This window comes from Haliotis rufescens, unplaced genomic scaffold (assembly GCF_023055435.1).
Source record: "Haliotis rufescens isolate VD_foot unplaced genomic scaffold, xgHalRufe1.0.p SCAF_1, whole genome shotgun sequence".
NCBI lineage: Eukaryota > Metazoa > Mollusca > Gastropoda > Lepetellida > Haliotidae > Haliotis > Haliotis rufescens.
Window position 1 is genome coordinate 58,908,208 of NW_025963779.1, and position 21,956 is coordinate 58,930,163.

General features: G+C 40.0%; 1 protein-coding gene across 1 annotated transcript; it reads right to left on the minus strand.

Annotated features, from left to right (window-relative positions):
• Window positions 1-8,370: 8,370 nt before the first annotated feature.
• LOC125371966 (DNA-directed RNA polymerase II subunit RPB1-like) lies at window positions 8,371-10,173 on the minus strand. Its single transcript, XM_048380729.1, has one exon. It carries the CDS (start codon window positions 10,171-10,173, stop codon window positions 8,371-8,373), a length of 1,803 nt encoding a protein of 600 aa, XP_048236686.1.
• Window positions 10,174-21,956: the final 11,783 nt, after the last annotated feature.

Consider the following 21,956-nt stretch of genomic DNA (forward strand, 5'->3'; position numbering starts at 1 on the left):
CAGATATATTTTTCCAGAATTAAATTCCCCATAATTAAGGGTGCATATAACACACGATTGTGTATTATACGCGAATAAATAAGTCTTGTGTACATTGATCAATTGGAAGGGGTGCTAATTGGGATTGTTCACTAGCCAATATCTTAGCAAATATTGCCGTGGGCGCTTATTAGAGTAGCGCGCTTATTACGTCGAATACGGTATATTTATTACACTTATAGTGATGGGATACTATACACTTGAAAATTGGATTTGAACAAAAAATTACATACATTATGAAAATGTTACTAGGCCAAAAACAGTTGTCGGTCAAAAATACAACTACCCTTATCAAACACATCACCATCAAATAACCATTTCTTGTTTGTTTCATTTTTAGCCACCATCAAACATGGGTATATACTTTCTTTGGCCTGGCAATTTAATCAAACAGATAGACATTTCATTCAGTACTTAAGGCCGCTTGGCCCATTCTGCCCGAAGACTGGAAGGTCTAGGGTTTGATACTCAGCAGCATCATATCAAAAGGCGTCAAAAGATTGTACTTGTTGTTACCCTGTCTGATTCTCGGGATTAAGGGGCTATGCAAAAACACAGGTGGTGTAGCTTGGTAATTGAGAACACTCCCAGTATCAAGACTTTTGGTTTAGGTTTCTTCACTATCAACCACTGGTTTGATTGATGATCACAATGTGTGACATACATATGTGTGATTTGTGATTAGGAAATGAATATAAGTGCTGTCAGCAATATTCCAGCTTTGTTGTAGTGGCCCATAAATAACCATGTCTGGGACAGACAAACCTGTGTTTGATGGCATAAGTAAAGTTTTTGTTAGAGACAAGCAATTTAACTGTCACAGCTTAAAGACATACTAGAAGGACTAGGGACACGGTTAGCCATGTCTACGGCACCGCAATTCACTGGGCAAAGTTGCATCCCAAAGATGTGCCAGAATTCTTCCTGAACTTGGTTGGAATTTCAGAGTTATATTTTGTCTGACCTAACAACTCTATTCTAGTCTAATCAAAAATCGCATAATGAAATCGACATCCAGTTTGTAAACAACATGGCAACTGCCATGCATATTTCAGTCAATTGCAGGATTTGCAAAGCATGTGTACCTTCAACTTGGCACCAACAGATATTTTTTAAAATCTTTTCATGTTTTTAATCAAGGTGCTCAAGTGATTTGATGTACTTTGCGAGTTAAGACCAGTTTTATTACAATATATATCTTAAATATCGATCAGATTATCTTGACTGGGTGCCACCACATTGTTTGAAGCAACAAGTGACATGAGAGGTGGAATCTTATTGGTCAATAGGAGGGACATAGAAAGGACATTACTCATAATAGCTGCTGGTGGTGCTACGATTAAACCACAAAATGTTTTCTGTTGTCAGAAAACTCCCTTGCCTTGGGAAGATGCTCACTCACTTACAAGGAAGAGCAAAACAAAGGGCAACACACAATCGTTTTCCACACTATTTCTGGGATATAACCAGAGGCAAAGTTTTTAGTGTATTTTAATGATGTATTATTGGCTTTACAAAATATCTTGAAACCAGGAAGTTATATTGTCAAAAATTGTCCTTCAGTCCAGAAACATCAAATACCATATGATCATTCCCACTTTTAATCCCTTGTTTTGGAGGAATATAATCCAACCACACATTAGCAGATTACTCAGCGTTTCCTTTATTAGACCTGGAATTAAGACTAAAAGGGTTCAGCCGCCTCTATGACATGGCACAGAGCAGATATCACTGATTTTTCTTTCACAGGTAAAATGTCATGAACCAATTCCAAGGTCATTCTACTCAGTTTGTCCAGAAACATGGCCTTAGGCTGAACAGGGCAGAGAGAATACATCTTATGAAACATATAATCCTGCATTATTATATTTTTTTATCTTACATTCCTTCAACTTCTGTAACAAACATGGAGGATTTAAAGATTTTATTCACATAAGTGAATAAAAAAATATTTTTCGTAAAAAGAATTATTTCAAATAGTTTATGAAATCATTATTTAAAAAAAAGCATAAAAATATATTCTTAATTAATAGCATATATAATAACCTTTTTAGATTTGAAAAAAAATTCTTGCTAAAGTAAAATCAATGATAGACACCAATAGAAAATTCCACTTCCGTATTTCCGTAAAACTGATCTGCACTTACTTTGGAGGATGTCATGCAGGATCAGTAAGAGGAGGTAATGAAAAACGATAGATCTAGAGTATGTCTTCCAGGATGAAGATGTCCTCAAATTCACATTGGCTTCAGGATAAGGAGTTAGGAGTAACAGTTACTTTTTCAACAACAAATGAGGAAGATGCAGAGATTTATTTATTCCGATACACAAGGCAAACCAATATTTTTTGTTGTTTTACAGAAATTTTAAGACAAGGTGATCTGATGCAGGAAGAGAAAATAGAAGAAGATCAATACTGGAGTCTTGACAGATGTGAGGTAGTTGGAATACCGAGGTAGGGAGCTTAACCCAATCATTCTACATTGTGACAAAGTCTTATTACTGTTGGGAGTGTCTTTTTATGTAGAAAAGGTCATTATTTTTATTTTTTGTAGTCCAGCAATATGTTAATCTTGTGACTTCAGTGGGTGAACCAGTATTTACTGTTTAAAGGTTGTTTTTTCCTTTCTGCCATTTTTTTTTATAAATTCAAAGAAAAAATGTATTAAGATGCAACTGTTAAATTCCATTGATTCTGGTGCAACATTATTGATGTCAGAATGAGTTTGTATTAATTGCACAATGTGAACTGTTGTGTATGGCAATGTTCTAACAACTTAATGTAAATAAACACGACAATATCCTTTCCATATTCATAAGAAATCTCTACTAAGAGAGTCCACTGTGCGATTCCAACTGTATAATGAGCATGTGTTTATGAGTCACAAATGGTCAGATACCAGGTTTTCATGAAAGGGTGTGCGTATCCTGGTCCACTGGTGACACCTGCCACAAACACATGCAAAGGCAAGTCAATTCATTGAAATTGAACATGAATTTTTGTTATGGTTATTCGTCATTAGGCAATACCAATTTGTATTCTTGTTTTCACAGACATGTCTACCCTACACATGCAAGAAAACTAGAACAATTGCAGCTTTTATAAAGATTCTTGTTTTTATTATTAAAGTCTATTTCAAGACGGTTACTAAGGAATTTCAAACCACTTTTTTCCATCTCTTGGCAAATTGTAGACAATTAGTAAAACAAGGACAAAGTGGACAGATGGGAGTTTAAATCGACAGAAAAAAAGCAAGTTGAAAATGAATTTCTTTGATAGGCATTTAGAAGTTGGAGTACTAAGTAAGGATAAGAATTTAGAGGATAAACAACTTTTTTATTACAATTAAGAGTGACGTTTCGGTGTAGGTTCTAACACCGTTATCAAGCAAGTATGCAGAGTGTGGTTGGCAAGTATATATACAAGTAGGAGGCAATGTTTATACAGTAGAGTATAACAATATCTACTCTACTCTGCTGATAAACATTGCCTCCTACATTGCCTCCCACAAACACATGCACAGGCAAGGTAAGTCTTTGCCTGATAAACAATGGGATGGATGGTACTAGTCAAAAAAGGGAATTGCATTGGTCATCATTTTGGTCACTGATGGTTCAAAAATGGAAATATCCTCCACATGCAAATCATAAAACGTTTTGAAAGCCATACTAAGGTCTTTGAAAGATATAACCTTGATCAAACAACATTTGAGCAAGAGCCATAAGAGTTGCATGCACAATTGGAGAGTAAAGTCGATTAGATGACCTAATGGGAAAGTTTACTAATCAAGCTGATCTGGGTGCAACCAAGGGCCGCAACTCAGCAAATTGATGACATGGCCACCCCTGCTACTCCACGTAGTAGTGATCATGAAATTTAGTATAATTTTTTCCAAATGAATCAAATCAGTGATCAAACAGGAAAGAGAAATCTGGTTCAGATCAATGAATAGTTCCTTGTTTGATTAATGAATTTTATTACTTCCAGTATTTGTGACAAATTGTAGTATTTTATTGGCACTGGTGACACAAATATGTCATTGCGAATGTCAGCAAATGTTAGTGTGATTGATTTATATGAGTGTGTCCAGTGCTAATGACGAGGTCCACAGACACTGATTTCCTCTATGGCCACCCACGTCCGGCTGTCTGACTTAACGCCTCAGACACTCACATAGGGAGGATGTTGAAGTCTTAAGAAATGACACCAAGACGGCTGCAGTTAACAGACATATATATAACAAGTTGTAACCTTGTAATTATTAGTTAAATCATATTCCTTGAGCTTAAACTCTTGGTCTTAGGTTTCATCTGTTAAAGACATGATGATACATAAGGGTATGGTTGGATAGCCTGGTGGTCAAAGCATTGGCTCATCATGCTGAAGAACCAGGTTTGATTCCCAGTATGGATACAGTGTGTGGAGCCGATTTCTGGTGTCCCCCTGCCATTGAATGGCTAGAATACTGCTAAATAGGGTGTAAGGCTTTTTTGACTCACTCACTCAAATGTCCACATTCTAAAGCAGCATGGCTTGTGTCGAGTGAGTGAATACACTTTACACCACAATCAGCAATATGTTGCCTGAGTTAAATTTGTATTCAACTAGAGATATTACCTCTGTCTCCCTGTCTACAGACAGAGATGTTACCTCTGTCTACCCTGTCTTCAGTCAGAGATGTTACCTATGTCTACCCTGTCTTCAGTCAGAGATGTTTCCTCTATCTACCCTGTCTCCAGACAGAGATGTTACCTCTGTCTACCCTGTCTTCAGTCAGAGATGTTACCTCTGTCTACCCTGTCTTCAGACAGAGATGTTACCTCTGTCTACCCTGTCTTCAGACTGAGATGTTACCTCTGTCTCCCTGTCTTCAGTCAGAGATGTTACCTATGTCTCCCTGTCTTCAGTCAGAGATGTTTCCTCTATCTACCCTGTCTTCAGTCAGAGAAGTTACCTCTGTCTACCCTGTCTTCAGTCAGAGATGTTACCTCTGTCTACCCTATCTTCAGTCAGAGATGTTACCTCTGTCTACCCTGTCTTCAGACAGATATGTTACCTCTTTCTGCCTGTCTTCAGTCAGAGATGTTACCTCTGTCTACCCTGTCTTCAGACAGAGATGGTACCTCTGTAACCCTCTCTTCAGTCAGAGATGATACCTCTGTCTCCCTATCTTCTGTCAGAGATGTTACCTCTGTCTACCCTGTCTTCAGTCAGAGATGTTACCTCTGTCTACCCTGTCTTCAGTCAGAGATGGTACCTCTGTAACCCTGTCTTCAGTCACAGATGATACCTCTGTCTCCCTGTCTTCTGTCAGAGATGTTACCTCTGTAACCCTGTCTTCTGTCAGAGATGTTACCTCTGTAACCCTGTCTTCAGCCAGAGATGTTACCTTTGTCCTCCCTGTCTTCAGACAGAGATGTTACCTCTGTCTCCCTGTCTTCAGACAGAGATGTTACCTCTGTCTCCCTGTCTTCAGTCAGAGATGTTACCTCTATCTACCCTGTCTTCAGTCAGAGATGTTACCTCTATCTACCCTGTCTTCAGACAGAGATGTTTCCTCTATCTACCCTGTCTTCAGTCAGAGATGTTATCTCTGTCTACCCTGTCTTCAGTCAGAGATGTTACCTCTGTCTGTCCTGTCTTCAGTCAGAGATGTTACCTCTGTCTCCCTGTCTTCAGTCAGAGATGTTACCTCTGTCTACCCTGTCTTCTGTCAGAGATGTTTCCCCTATCTACCCTGTCTTCAGTCAGAGAAGTTACCTCTGTCTACCCTGTCTTCAGTCAGAGATGTTACCTCTGTCTACCCTATCTTCAGTCAGAGATGTTACCTCTGTCTACCCTGTCTTCAGACAGATATGTTACCTCTTTCTGCCTGTCTTCAGTCAGAGATGTTACCTCTGTCTACCCTGTCTTCAGACAGAGATGGTACCTCTGTAACCCTCTCTTCAGTCAGAGATGATACCTCTGTCTCCCTATCTTCTGTCAGAGATGTTACCTCTGTCTACCCTGTCTTCAGTCAGAGATGTTACCTCTGTCTACCCTGTCTTCAGTCAGAGATGGTACCTCTGTAACCCTGTCTTCAGTCAGAGATGATACCTCTGTCTCCCTGTCTTCTGTCAGAGATGTTACCTCTGTAACCCTGTCTTCTGTCAGAGATGTTACCTCTGTAACCCTGTCTTCAGCCAGAGATGTTACCTTTGTCCTCCCTGTCTTCAGACAGAGATGTTACCTCTGTCTACCCTGTCTTCAGACAGAGATATTACCTCTGTCTCCCTGTCTTCAGTCAGAGATGTTACCTCTGTCTACCCTGTCTTCAGACAGAGATATTACCTCTGTCTCCCTGTCTTCAGACAGAGATGTTACCTCTGTCTACCCTGTCTACAGTAAGAGATGTTACCTCTGCCTACCCTGTCTTCTGTCAGAGATGTTACCCTTGTCTCCCTGTCTTCAGACGGAAATGTTACCTCTATCTACCCTGTCTCCAGACAGAGATGTTACCTCTGTAACCCTGTCTTCTGTCAGAGATGTTATCTCTGTCTACCCTGTCTACAGTCAGAGATGTTACCTCTGTCTACCCTGTCTTCAGTCAGAGATGGTACCTCTGTAACCCTGTCTTCAGTCAGAGATGATACCTCTGTCTCCCTGTCTTCTGTCAGAGATGTTACCTCTGTAACCCTGTCTTCTGTCAGAGATGTTACCTCTGTAACCCTGTCTTCAGCCAGAGATGTTACCTTTGTCCTCCCTGTCTTCAGACAGAGATGTTACCTCTGTCTACCCTGTCTTCAGACAGAGATATTACCTCTGTCTCCCTGTCTTCAGTCAGAGATGTTACCTCTGTCTACCCTGTCTTCAGACAGAGATATTACCTCTGTCTCCCTGTCTTCAGACAGAGATGTTACCTCTGTCTACCCTGTCTACAGTAAGAGATGTTACCTCTGCCTACCCTGTCTTCTGTCAGAGATGTTACCCTTGTCTCCCTGTCTTCAGACGGAAATGTTACCTCTATCTACCCTGTCTCCAGACAGAGATGTTACCTCTGTAACCCTGTCTTCTGTCAGAGATGTTATCTCTGTCTACCCTGTCTACAGTCAGAGATGTTACCTCTGTCTACCCTGTCTTCTGACAGAGAAATTACCTCTGTCTCCCTGTCTTCAGTCAGAGATGTTACCTCTGTCTACCCTGTCTACAGTCAGAGATGTTACCTCTGTAACCCTGTCTTCTGTCAGAGATGTTATCTCTGTCTACCCTGTTTACAGTCAGAGATGTTACCTCTGTCTACCCTGTCTTCTGACAGAGATGTTACCTCTGTCTACCCTGTCTTCAGTCAGAGATGTTACCTCTTTCCTTCCGGTCTTCAGTCAGTGAAGTTACCTCTGTTACCCTGTCTTCAGTCAGTGATTGTTACCTCTGTCCTCCGTGTCTTCAGCCAGAGGTGTTTCCCCTGATACCCTGTTTCTTCTGTCATCAGGCAAAATATGAAGGCTCCTTCAGAAAGAAACCCCGAAATATAGCATCAGACCAGTTCTTAATCAGTTCTTGAATCCACTTCAGAAGAACATTGTTTTATTCATGTTCATGCTGCCAATTTGCACGCCTGCAAGTTAGAAATAAAATCTATTTGTTGCATTGGTTTCATTATAGCACATCACAGCTACAGACGAGCAGTGATGGACTGGTAATTGTTTCAAATTGTTTCCGTCTGGCCATCTTGGATCTTGAAGTGGACCACTCTCCAGGAAATGTTGTTAGCCCAGTTGGTGAAATTCACACCTTCTATCATCAAAATGTTCTGCACGCAGCTGGTAAAGATGGTATCTGTATTATACATGCTGAGCAACTGTTTAATTTCATCTTAAGTTCTGTGCTGTGAAGAAGGGTTCATAGGACAAACAACAGCCATATGTCAATACAGGAATAGCCATAATTTTTCTTCTATAAATATTCTGAAAATGGAATACATAATGTCATTGACGTTGTGATATTCTATTGTGAAGTGCAAAGTGCCAAATATGAAACCAACAGACATGAACGATGCATTTACCTGTTGGTTTGTAGAAATACTTGTAAGAAATGAACATCACATGTGCACTAATTTCAGGTCTTTTCACGTTGTTATTGAAATATCTGAAATATAAATGTATTTATTAAACAGACACATAAAAAATTATTCACAAAATAGGAATAAACCAAAATCACAAATTTCCATGAGCTACAAGATTTTTTAAAAGTTTGGGTTGAATTGATTTTTCATCAGTACAGTACAGAGTAAAACAAATGGGAGCCACTTTCTGATCAGTTTTGTTAATTTTGCTCTTCATTTTGTTATGGACTTAAATTAGTGGAATTTGAGTTTGAAATTTTGCTATAAAGTTGAATTGTGAATATAGAAGATGCATTGTGAATAGAGACAGTGTTGGTGTGAGTAGAAGCAGTGTTGGTGTGAGTAGAAGCAGTGTTGGTGTTAGTGCAGGCAGTGTTGGTGTGAGTAGAAGCAGTGTTGGTGTGATTAGAGGCAGTGTTGGTGTGAGTAGAAGCAGTGTTGGTGTTAGTTGAGGCAGTGTTGGTGTTAGTGCAGGCGGTGTTGGTGTGAGTAAAAGCAATGTTGGTGTGAGTAGAGGCAGTGTTGGTGTGAGTAGAGGCAGTGTTGGCGCAGTGTTGTAGAAGCAGTGTTGGTGTGAGTATAGAGGCAGTGTTGGGGCAGTGTTGGGGCAGTGTTGTAGAAGCAGTGTTGGTGTGAGTATAGAGGCAGTGTTGGGGCAGTGTTGTAGGAGCAGTGTTGGTGTGAGTAGAGGCAGTGTTGGTGTGATTATAGAGGCAGTGTTGGTGTGAGTAGAAGCAGTGTTGGTGTGAGTAGAGGCAGTGTTGGGGCAGTGTTGTAGAAGCAGTGTTGGTGTGAGTATAGAGGCAGTGTTGGGGCAGTGTTGGGGCAGTGTTGTAGGAGCAGTGTTGGTGTGAGTAGAGGCAGTGTTGGTGTGATTATAGAGGCAGTGTTGGTGTGAGTAGAAGCAGTGTTGGTGTGAGTACAAGCAATGTTGGTGTGAGTTGAGGCAGTGTTGGTATGAGTATAGAGGCAGTGTTGGTGTGAGTAGAGGCAGTGTTGGTGTGAGTATAGAGGCAGTGTTGGTGTGAGTAGAATCAGTGTTGGTGTGAGCACAAGCAGTGTTGGTATTAGTTGATGCAGTGTTGGTGTGAGCAGAGGCAGTGTTGGGGCAGTGTTGTAGAAGCAGTGTTGGTATTAGTTGATGCAGTGTTGGTGTGAGCAGAGGCAGTGTTGGTGTGAGTATAGAGGCAGTGTTGGTGTGAGCAGAGGCAGTGTTGGTGTGAGCAGAGGCAGTGTTGGTGTGAGCACAAGCAGTGTTGGTATTAGTTGATGCAGTGTTGGTGTGAGCAGAGGCAGTGTTGGGGCAGTGTTGTAGGAGCAGTGTTGGTATTAGTTGATGCAGTGTTGGTGTGAGCAGAGGCAGTGTTGGTGTGAGTATAGAGGCAGTGTTGGGGCAGTGTTGTAGAAGCAGTGTTGGTGTGAGTATAGAGGCAGTGTTGGGGCAGTGTTGTAGAAGCAGTGTTGGTGTGAGTATAGAGGCAGTGTTGGGGCAGTGTTGTAGGAGCAGTGTTGGTGTGAGTATAGAGGCATTGTTGGGGCAGTGTTGTAGAAGCAGTGTTGGTGTGAGTATAGAGGCAGTGTTGGGGCAGTGTTGTAGAAGCAGTGTTGGTGTGAGTATAGAGGCAGTGTTGGGGCAGTGTTGTAGGAGCAGTGTTGGTGTGAGTATAGAGGCAGTGTTGGGGCAGTGTTGTAGAAGCAGTGTTGGTGTGAGTATAGAGGCAGTGTTGGGGCAGTGTTGTAGGAGCAGTGTTGGTGTGAGTATAGAGGCAGTGTTGGGGCAGTGTTGTAGAAGCAGTGTTGGTGTGAGTATAGAGGCAGTGTTGGGGCAGTGTTGTAGGAGCAGTGTTGGTGTGAGTATAGAGGCAGTGTTGGGGCAGTGTTGTAGAAGCAGTGTTGGTGTGAGTATGGAGGCAGTGTTGGGGCAGTGTTGTAGGAGCAGTGTTGGTGTGAGTATAGAGGCAGTTTTGGGGCAGTGTTGGGGCAGTGTTGTAGAAGCAGTATCAGAACAACAGCTGCAGCTTTGGTGCAGCATGTGCAGTTTCAGTAGAATCAATGATGTTGCAGTTTCCAAAGATGGAGGCTATTGTGGTGTAAGTGTAATCCAGGCTCTAACCCATATATATATGTTAATATCCAGAAAACCAGTACACATGGGTGATGCACACGACATGTCATGTCAGCTGATTGTTCACATAGAGGCATTCCAAAGTTAGATTTATTAGGAACAGGAAAACAAAATTTCATGTGAAAACAAATTACTGGTTTTGCAAAAGCAACTTCCATGATCATACCACAATACAAAACAGTTATGCAATTTCATTACTAGCACAGCAATGTGTTTTTACTGTGCACAGAAATATCTTATGGTATTGCAATGTTAATATCCATATTGATTTATTTTATGCATACTCATATGATTTTCACCCAAACCTTTTTTCCCCAGTTCGGTACAATCAGTACAAAAACTGGGCATGAGAAAATGTCAGTTGTATTTGATATTTCTTTGAATCAATATCATTAAAAAACGAATTCCTATCAGTGTGTTGTATGAGGGCGCATTATATTTACATGTTGGATCTCATCAAGTTGCCCGAAGGTGTGCATGTTCTAAGTCATCAGAGAGCACAAGGAAAAGGAATTGATTAGTAATATATTTGTGTCCTGACAAACTTTGTTTCACTGACACCACCACTACCTCAGACCATATCAGTCACAGAGCTCCAATCAATGGCAGAGAGCGAGACAAAGTATCAGCCAATGAGAGAAGCTATTACATAGCTGAGAGATTGCAATTAGATTACAGCAGATGGACAGTACTATTTGTATGAAGCTCTGACTCTAGCAGTGCTGCGACAGCTTCATTCCAAGCAGCGTCACAGCCATGCGTCCTGAACGCTTGCGAATTCCCCTTAATATCTCATCATCTCCTCTTCTCAGTCTGTTGCTGACAGAACCCAAATCAATGTCAGTAAAAAGGTATACTTGACTTGACATGGCATTGATCCAGTTACCCAGAGACACTGGCTTTTGATTAAATGAAATACACTTGATGCCCACGTCACTGTCAGTGTGGACAATCTCCCAGTCTTACGTCGCCCCAAAACACACCAAGAAATATGCTTAATGTACAGGGTATTTGCACATCCATCTTCTGAGTGGTGATACAACATAGTAAGATACACAAGGGATTGGTACTTGAGATGAGAGACACACTTCAAGCAAAGATGAAACTTTAGCCACATTATTTTACTTTGCAGGTTTATGGATCGACCAACTGGAGCCAATGTCCACCAATCAAACAATAAACCGAGGGCAGTTCTTGGGTTTATGAATATTTCTCGTTGTTGAACGCGAAAATGAAAAATGACATTTCAGATGAATTTTATTTTTTTCAAAAGTTATTTGAATGCCTGTTAAACATGTCTCACTTCACTTGAATTTGTACATTCATAAACTGTATTTATATATACCAATTATTTGTTGCAGACTATGCAGTATCGTCTGTGACATCTCTTCCAGTTGATGCATTTGGTTAATTTTACATGTTATTTGGTTTTCTCAACATTGTTGGCATTTATATCGTCCTACTTGCTATTCACATCATTGTGGTGAAATATAATATGACTGTGAGTAAAGGCTACATTCCTATCCTGTGCATGTGTTTGTGACATAGGTTTAGCAGAAACAAAACAATTTTTGCATATGTGGACTATTATTTTCAAGTTTGTCAATGTATATAGTTCTAAAGGTACCCCATTGTCTATTTTGAGGAATTAAACAAAAGGACTCTCCACTTCTAATTTTTTATAAAAAATGTATTACCTTGCTTTATTGTATTTGTGTTTAAAAAATGAAAGGTAAACCTGAAAATGGTATTAACTAATAAGAATTAACTCACTGAGCTGTAAATACTTGTTGCTGCAAATATATTTGAAGAGAGTATGCTTTTACTGTTTTCATTGAAGCAGCAAGTCTGTTAACAAATGGTTGGAAAACCATGAAATGAAATCTAGTGGAGCCTTCCTGGTGGGCAGTATTCATCAAGATTTAGAATTCACTGTTGGTCATCAATGGACACAATACCATGGCCTACTTGGCACAGATACAGGAAAGAAAATGATTTTAAAAAAACACGGTGGGAGCACCTATTTACTTGAGGAGTTTTGAACAGTATTTCAGTTATCTTTCAGGACATGAGTTTGATGTGGGAGTAAACTGATGCATGTATTAGATGCTTATCACTTTGATACTTACAGTGTCAATGATAGACCCATCATTTTCTGTTTGTAGTGGTTTAATGCTGCACTCAGCAATATTCCAGCTATATGCCTGCAGTCTGTAAATAATCAAGTCTGGACAAGACAATGTAGTGATTGACATCATGAGCATCGATCCACGCAATTGGGATACGATGACATGCATCCACCAAGTCAACGAGCCTGACCATCTGATCCCGTTAGTCGGCTCTTACGACAAGCATAGTCACCTTTTACGGGAAGCATGGTATGCTGAAGACCTATTCTAAAACGGATCTTCACGGATGCCATCATATTCTGAGGAGGGAAGGTTCACCTAGTTCAGGGAATCAATTCTGGGATTTACCAAAATCATTATAGGTATGTGATGTACACCATATATCAAGTCATTGTTAACTGTATATTATAATATATTTACCACCAAGCTTGATTCCATCTACACAAATCTGACACTTGACAGATGTGTCATGCAATGGTGCAAAGGATATTGGCAATAATGTGACACGGACATTAAATCTGAAACCCGTTGGAAATTGTCCCTCCAATCCTACATTCATCCCTTATTCTTTAAAGGAAAGGGCTAGGGATCCTAGTCTTGAAGCACCTTTTTGAATCCTTGCAAAACATCCTGAAGACATTCATTTCCTCTAACCAGAAGAGAACATGAACATCACATGGCATCACCAGCCATTCCCTGGGAATACTCCAGTCATCACCATCTACTCACCTAGAAATACTCTGGTCATAACAATCTACACCTTAGAAATACTCCAGTCATCAAAATAAAAACCCTAGAAATACTCCACTCATCACCATCTACTCCCCTAAAAATACTCCACTCATCACAATCTGCCTCCCAGAAATACTCAAGTCATCACCATCGACCCACCTAGAAATACTCAAGTCATCACCATTTACCTCCAAGAATTACTCAACACATCACCATCTACACCTAGAAATACCCCACTCATCACCATCTACACCCTAGAAATACTCCACACATCACCATCTACACCCTAGAAATACTCCACTCATCACCATCTACACCCTAGAAATACTCCACACATCACCATCTACACCCTAGAAATACTCCACTCATCACCATCTACACCCTAGAAATACTCCACTCATCACCATCTACACCCTAGAAATACTCCACACATCACCATCTACACCCTAGAAATACTCCACTCATCACCATCTACACCCTAGAAATACTCCACTCATCACCATCTACACCCTATAAATTCTCCACACATCACCATCTACACCCTAGAGATACTCCACACATCACCATCTACCCCCTAGAAATACTCCACACATCACCATCTACACCCTAGAAATACTCCACTCATCACCATCTACACCCTAGAAATACTCCAGTCATCACCATCTACTCCCCTAAAAATACTCCACTCATCACAATCTGCCTCCCAGAAATACTCAAGTCATCACCATCGACCCACCTAGAAATACTTCACTCATCACATTTACACCCTAGAAATACTCCAGTCATCACCATCTACTCCCCTAAAAATACTCCACTCATCACAATCTGCCTCCCAGAAATACTCAAGTCATCACCATCGACCCACCTAGAAATACTTCACTCATCACATTTACACCCTAGAAATACTCCACTCATCACAATCTGCCTCCCAGAAATACTCCACACATCACCATCGACCCACCTAGAAATACTCAAGTCATCACCATTTACCTCCCAGAAATACTCCACACATCACCATCTACTCACCTAGAAATACTCCACACATCACCATCTACTCCCCTAGAAATACTCCACTCATCACCATTTACTCCCTAGAAGTACTCCACTCATCACCATCTACACCCTAGAATTACTCCACACATCACCATCTACACCTAGAAATACTCCACTCATCACCATCTACACCCTAGGAATACTCCACACATTACCATCTACACCCTAGAAATACTCAAGTCATCACCATCTACACCCTAGAATTACTCCACACATCACCATCTACACCCTAGAAATACTCCACTCATTACCATCTACACCCTAGAAATACTCCACACATCACCTTCTACACCCTAGAAATACTCAAGTCATCCAACATACTACATCATGCCAGTATCTCCTTGATGACATTTTTTTAAACACAAGGTGCCACCAGTTTCTCTCCTTTCTCTGGAAGAGTTCACACTAGGAACTCTTGATGTTACAACAAACAACTATAAGATCTTGTTGTCAATCTCCAGTAAAGCCTGCTCCAACTTGAGTAAGAAAACCAAACACTGAATAACCCTAAAAGATAATATCGTCTTCACTTCACATGCTCTTGAGAAGACAAGGTCAGAACTCTACACACCAAAGTTGTTGCAACCCCAAGGAAACACTTGTCTTCATAGAAGTAATTTCCAGTAGCTTCTTAGCATGGTATTCAGAATGGAGTGGACTATGCATCATTGTTGATGCATGTACAATCCTGAATCATCATGCATCGCAATGTGACTGTCACATGATTAAGCTCTCTAACTCTCCGATATCATGCTTCCTCACTACCCAGAGTTCATCTCTGATATGCCTCACCTTCGTTCACGTTCCGCTTTGGTTCAATACTACTTTGTGACTAAATCATGAAACTTAATAAGGCGGTGCACCAAGTGTGGGCACTGTTTCACCATTATTCAAGTTGTGTCACTTCATGCCATTACCGTAAGACTCTAGCGTCCCCAGACTTTCAATCTCTGATTGGTCGCTTACTGCTTTATTGACCTAGTGATTGGTTCAGTAGTGACTGACAGGTGGGGGAAAGTGATTGACAGGCAGTGAGTGACTGACAGTGACTCACTTCTCACAAACATGAGCAGGAAACTGATCACCCAATATCACATGAAGTTCACATGAAAAAATCATTCCATTGTGTAGAGTGTCATTATGTGGAATTATATGAATTAAACATGATTTAAAGTTCATGTGACTATTGCATGATAGTTCATCATTTACTAAACATAATCACAGAAAGGTGTGGAATATTTTATTTTCTTGTTTGTTTCCACATTTAGTTATATATGATGTATACCCTCTTTATCATCAAACCATGTAATCTGAAATATATATACTGTATTCAATGTAATAAGTGCCCAGGGCGCTCTCAAAATTAGAAATAGGGGGCTCTTATTAGAATATAATTTTGGTGAAAGAGTTGAAAGATCATAAATTTTGTGGTTTATGCTTACAGCCTGAAATGATACAAAAGATAAGTCTGTGCGTATCATACACAACAGATATATTTTTCCAGAATTTAATTGCCTGTAATTAAGGGTGCATATAACACACCAGTGCGTATCATACACGAATAAATAAGTCTTGTTTACATTTATCAATCGGAAGGGGTGCTAATTAGGATTGTTCACTAGCCAATATATTAGCAAATATTGCCATGGGGGCTCATTAGAGCGGGGCACTTATTACGTCGAATACGGTATATGAATGCCTTTTAGACTGGAATATTTAAGAATTGACTTTAATATTTTTAGTGTTAAAGAGGTACAGTGATCCGTCGCTACGATGTAAAATCTGTCTTATTACTCGTGCCCAATTTACGGACAGTATGCACATCAGTTTTAATGTTTATAACTCCATAAATTCAAAAACATCTTGAAGTCAATTCATATACATAAGTATGGGCATCAATACTAACTTCACAGACTGCTTATTTAATGATTAACACAAAAATAACTGCAGACAACAATATGACATTGGTGACATGTTTCAGCCCAATAATACAATACGACCCATTCTATTGTCAACCAATCAGGAAACAGGAGTCAGTTAGCTGGCATGGCCTAATTAATCTTTGGTGTATGGAATTGCAATTTATATATTGAAATAAATTTCTTGGTGTTCACATTACATTGGAACTTGGTCAATCTGGACACCCTTCATTCTGGACAATCTTTCTATGTCCTTAATCTATAATTATTGGAAAATTATCCTAAACTATGATTCATTGGTCCGGCAATTTGCGAGAAACATTAGTGTCCAAATTAATGGCGTATCACAGAGTGATGAAGACTAAGAAATGGAATTATATCAGCCTTCAAAGTTACCAATTTACCGGACAATCCATCAATCTTGTCCTCTGCAGTAGAGCACTGGCCCCGCTGTATGGCCTAACTAAAACGTTGGGACCACTGTCATATTTCAACTGAATCTGGGTTCTAAACAAATGACTATGTCACCCGAAGTAAGACCTAATTTTCTTGATTACATCTTCCAGACAACTGTGTCTCACTTGTTTCGTTCCACGCCCCCTTGGGTGGGTTTATAACCCTGGAGAGTTAGCAGTTAATCTGAACAAATGATGCTAACAGAATTACTGGCTGTCAATGAAGTGTGGGGTAATAAGTGAAAGGTCTGCACTATTCCATGACTGTACTGAACAACCTGAATATTGTGATTTTAAATCTGGTTTGACCTGGCAAATATTTAAAGGTTATGTGAAATGATACAGCTTAACGGAGTACTGCATCAAATATATATAGTTACTGCTATATTAGAGAGTATTCCAAGTCATCACATGTTCACTTATTAATTCAGGAGAAAAGCTGAAGGGGTGACCATTTTGGTGAAATTCACAAACACAAATATTGGGTGACAAAAAAAGGTCATAACCAGTGGAATTCTTGGATTTGAGGTGGTAAGGTGATATGGGTTTTAATGTTGCTAGCCCACTGAGATACCAGGCCACCGTTTTAACATGAATACCCCAATCAGACACAGTATACTGACTCCGAGTTGACCAATCCTCGTTTGAGCCCCTACATGTCGAGCGCCAGGCAGGGTAACATCATGAACAATGTTTAAACATCTTTTGGTATGACGCAGCCGGGGTTGAACCCGACTAGACCACTAGACCACAGGGCAGTTATTAGATTTGAACCAACTATCACTGGGTCATGGAATGATTAAGGGAGGCAACTCTGCATTTGGTAGTGTGATGCCTTAGACCACAAGCCAACAATGCATGCCCTAGTGAGTGGCTGTCATCCAAATGTTAGCAACATTGCAGCAATATCGTGTCAGGGACACAAGAAATGGACCTCACACCTTGTACCCATACCGAGAATCAGACCTGGACCGTAAGCATTGCGAGAGAATGCTTTCTCCTCTTTATATGACGTGAGCTAGAGAGGAAGACATGCCTTGGGAGGGGAGATAAGCAGGGGATCAACACATCTTAGGCAACCAAGACTGTACGGTTTCAGGTGGAAGGTCAAGAATTCCAGATATCTGAATTAATGAAATTGGATGAGAGTAATGTCCCTTTGACATTTGAGATGTTCATTAAGATTGTCTCGAAAAGTTCCAGAAGGGTTGCACTAACCATGAAGGATTAAACATTTTACAGAAAGAAATTAGATATATTGTAGTGCCTTGACTATGTAAACATCCCAAGAGTGTCTACATAATTTGGTAATATTCTTATGCTGTCAATGACAAACATTAAAACTATCCTCTGTTCAAGACTACACAGGTCCCAAAGCTTGTATTAAGAACTGAACATCTGATGCGTGACGTGTCTGATTGTGTGTCATCATACTCATCATTGCTCATGTTATCAGCCACTAACCTGCCTTGCTAACTGTGCTTGGAACATCATTATAAACCTATCACTGTATTACCCTATATTGCATTAGGTTTCTGACAACTTCAGGTAAATCTAGTAACCAGCTCATCCTCCAAACCTTGGTTTTGAAATGGGTCACTTCTAAACCAGCTTTGAAGTTTTACATTTCAATTATTGTTTGTTTGTTGTTTAATGACACACTCAGCAATATTCCAGCTTTATAACGGCGGTCTGTAAATAATCGGGTCTGGACAAGGCAATCCAGTGATTGACATCATGAGCATCAATCCACGCAATTGGGATACGATGACATGCATCAACCAAGTCAACGAGCCTGACCACCCGGCTCTTACGACAAGCATAGTTGCCTTTTATTCTAACACAGATCTTCACGGATGCAATCATATTCTGAGGAGGGAAGGTTCACCTAGTTCAGGGAATCAATTCTGGGATTTACCAAAACCATTATAGGTATGTAATGTACACCATATATCAAGTCACGATGACATACATCAACCAAGTCAGCGAGTCTGACCACCCGATCCCGATAGTCGCCTCTTATGACAAGCATAGTCGCCTTTTATGGCAAGCATGGGTTGCTGAAGACCTATTCTACCCCAGATCTTCATGGTTTCAATTATTTGCAAGGCCTAGGTTTTACAACTGACGTTTTTTAAACTCCCCTCTTGATATGAATATAAAGTTGATTTTTGATTGTGTTTTAAATTCCATGGCATTGAATTGAACCTGCAACCTCACATATCATGTTAAGTTTTGTAACCAACTGAGCCACCGAGGCAAGTGATGAAATGTTGTTCAATTCAATCTCATTAAAATCAGATCTAAGTTCTCGCTACCGCTAAACAAAGATCTGAGGACATCCCATTACGGGTCACCTCAGACCGACCTTGTGCGAACTTTGACCGACCAATGGAATGACCAATCAGAAGGCAGCTTTCTCATCCATCCATTCCTCATAATGCAAGATTCTGGTGAGAGAAGATATATTTAATGTCAGATATTTTTGACTTAATGAGTTATAATATGATATCCTTGCCTATGATGTAATTAACAGTCTGGTATATATGCCATCCATCGTCATTTCAAATCCTTGATTGTGTATTTATACTCCATGTGATTTGTTTCCATTTTTATGTCCTTGATGGTATGTAATACAAAGAGAAATGAGATAGTGTTACCACTACACATAGTGTTACTACTACACATTTGATTGTATATAATTATGTTGTAGCTGATGAGATCTTATTGTGTTAAAGGTGTAAGAAACAATTTGATTTTTTATGTCTTTTTTTCTGATATTCAAACTCAGTTTGTTTATTATGTTTTTGCATATCCCATCTTAGGGACCGACCATTTTATATTCTGGGTGTGGTCCTGGCATTTTGTATCAGCTAAAGACCGGACGGTTTTTTTAAACTATGAGCCTGATTTATTTAAAAAGAAGAAAAACACATTGCAACAATGTCTTATTTGTGCCAGGCAATTTATTTTCATTTTAAACAGTCTGAAGCATAATTACTTTTTCAAGAATTTCTGGGGACAATTTTACAATATAAACCCAGGCCAAAGACCTGCTTGGAGGTTTTACATTTGAATTGTAAGACCTGCATGGAGGTTTTACATTTGAATTGTAAGATCTGCTTGGAGGTTTTACATTTGAATTGTAAGACCTGCTTGGAGGTTTTACATTTGAATTGTAAGACCTGCTTGGAGGTTTTACATTTGAATTGTAAGACCTGCTTGGAGGTTTTACATTTGAATTGTAAGACCTGCTAGGAGGTTTTACATTTGAATTGTAAGACCTGCTAGGAGGTTTTACATTTTAATTATAACACCTGCTTGGAGGTTTGAATTGTAAGACCTAGGTTTTGCTGTTGAGTTGTATAAACACTCTTTTAATATGCATCTAGTGTTGATTTATGACTGGTAAAACATTTTCACTTGAAAGTTACATGAACCTGCATCCTCGCATGTGTTTTATTATTGTAACCCACTGTTTCCCCACTGAACCACTGGGGCAGGTGATAAAAAAGGTGTTCAATCTTACATGTCACAGACTTCTGTCGTCTGCATGTTGCAGATGGTCTTTCTCTTGCCCATTGTCATTGAATTTGTTTTATACACAACTGTATTGCTTCATGTAAGGTATCCCAATGGTGTGTTTTTAAAATTCTGGTATCTCTTGCATTTAGACAGTTCATAAGTTAAAACACTCCTTTGTTTTGGCTGAAAATGTGGACATAAGGAATATGTTCAGTTATCCGATGTAAGTACAGGGTCAGTTTGTTCAATCAATAGTGTGAGTGCAAGATGGCTGAAGTGTCAATGGGCTATTTACCGGGTAATAAGAAGGCTTTATCATTAGTTGTGGTCACCACATTCAATCAGTGGCCACTTGGGGCCAAGAGTTGTGGACACTGACAAATGGTGCTTGGACATCTCACCCACTAACAAGCAGTACTTACTGGACTAGTGGTCAACTGATTTGAGGCTCAGCCCATCCTTATTATTGTCCTAATTGATAATGATTTTGAGTGAGTGAGTGAGTGAGTGAGTGAGTGAGTGAGTGAGTGAGTGAGTGAGTGAGTGAGTGAGTGAGTGAGTGAGTGAGTGAGTGAGTAACATGGGTTTAATGTTGCTTTGAACAGTATTTCAATTGCCATGGCTTGTCAGCTTATCATAAGGGGAAAGCCTGAAGTGCTGCAGGTCATAGAGCTCACCATGTTGGACCTTTCTCTCTCTGTTACTATCATTGTTCTATCATGACATCGTTTCTGGAGATTCGAACATGCACTCGCAACTTGATGACGACATCATTTTTGAGAGGAGAGTGTCTACTGAGTTGTTCCCCATAGAAATAGCTGGGCAGTGCAGATAAACGCGATGGCCGAACGATTGCATCCAAAAGCGGGAGAGATATGACAATCGTCACTGGGAGAAAAGGTACAGGTAATCGTTGTGAGGATTGTGAGAATATGCGGGAAAAACCCACCTGTGCATTAAATGGACTTGTCCAACATTGCTGAGGTGTGATTCTATTGAGGGAGGCATCTATTTAAAATACAGGCAAATGTTTAAGCTTTTACATTTTATCATCATCCTTAAAGAGGCCATACATAATGTTGATATCTTATATAAGAAATAAATGTCTTGTGTTCGTTGTTTATCATGCAATAAAACACTGCAGGGAGAATAAGCCACTTGGGGTGTGCCCCTCATAGTTAATTCTCCCTGCAGTATTTTATTCAACGATAATCAACTCCCACTCATTTATTTCTTAAATATTACTTGGTCGGGTAGCCTAGTGGTTAAAGCGTTGGCACGCCACGCCGAAGACCCGGGTTCGATTCCTGACATGGGTACAATGTGTGAAGCCCATTACCGGTGTCCCCCGCCGTGATATTGCTGGAATATTGCTGAAAACAGCGTAAAACCATACTCACTCGCTCACTCACTTAAATATTACGTAGATAATACAGTTGTGTTACCCCATGTGGAATCTGTGTTAGAGATGTCTCCAAGCAACCTACGTAATGCTGGTAAGAGCTGACTCAGTTGATTGGGTGGTCAGGTGACTTGGTTGGATGAATGTCATCGTATCCCGACAGCGTGCATCGTTTCTCACAATAGCATTCACTGAATTGTCAGGCTTAATTATGTACAGGCACCATCATGTAGTTGAATATTGCTGAGTGCTGCATTAAACACACACACAGTTGAGTTATGTGCAACGAAAAACATGATTATCAGATATTGCATGATTTATATGCCATATCAGAGATTGTGTCTTGGCAGTATGAAAAACCATAGAATTTTCAAGAAATGGTTTATCAAGATCTGTCAAACATCTTTTGTTTTATCAGTATGAATAATAGGCAGCATCTCAAAAAAGGTGACATGGTGAAACTGGAGATACAGCT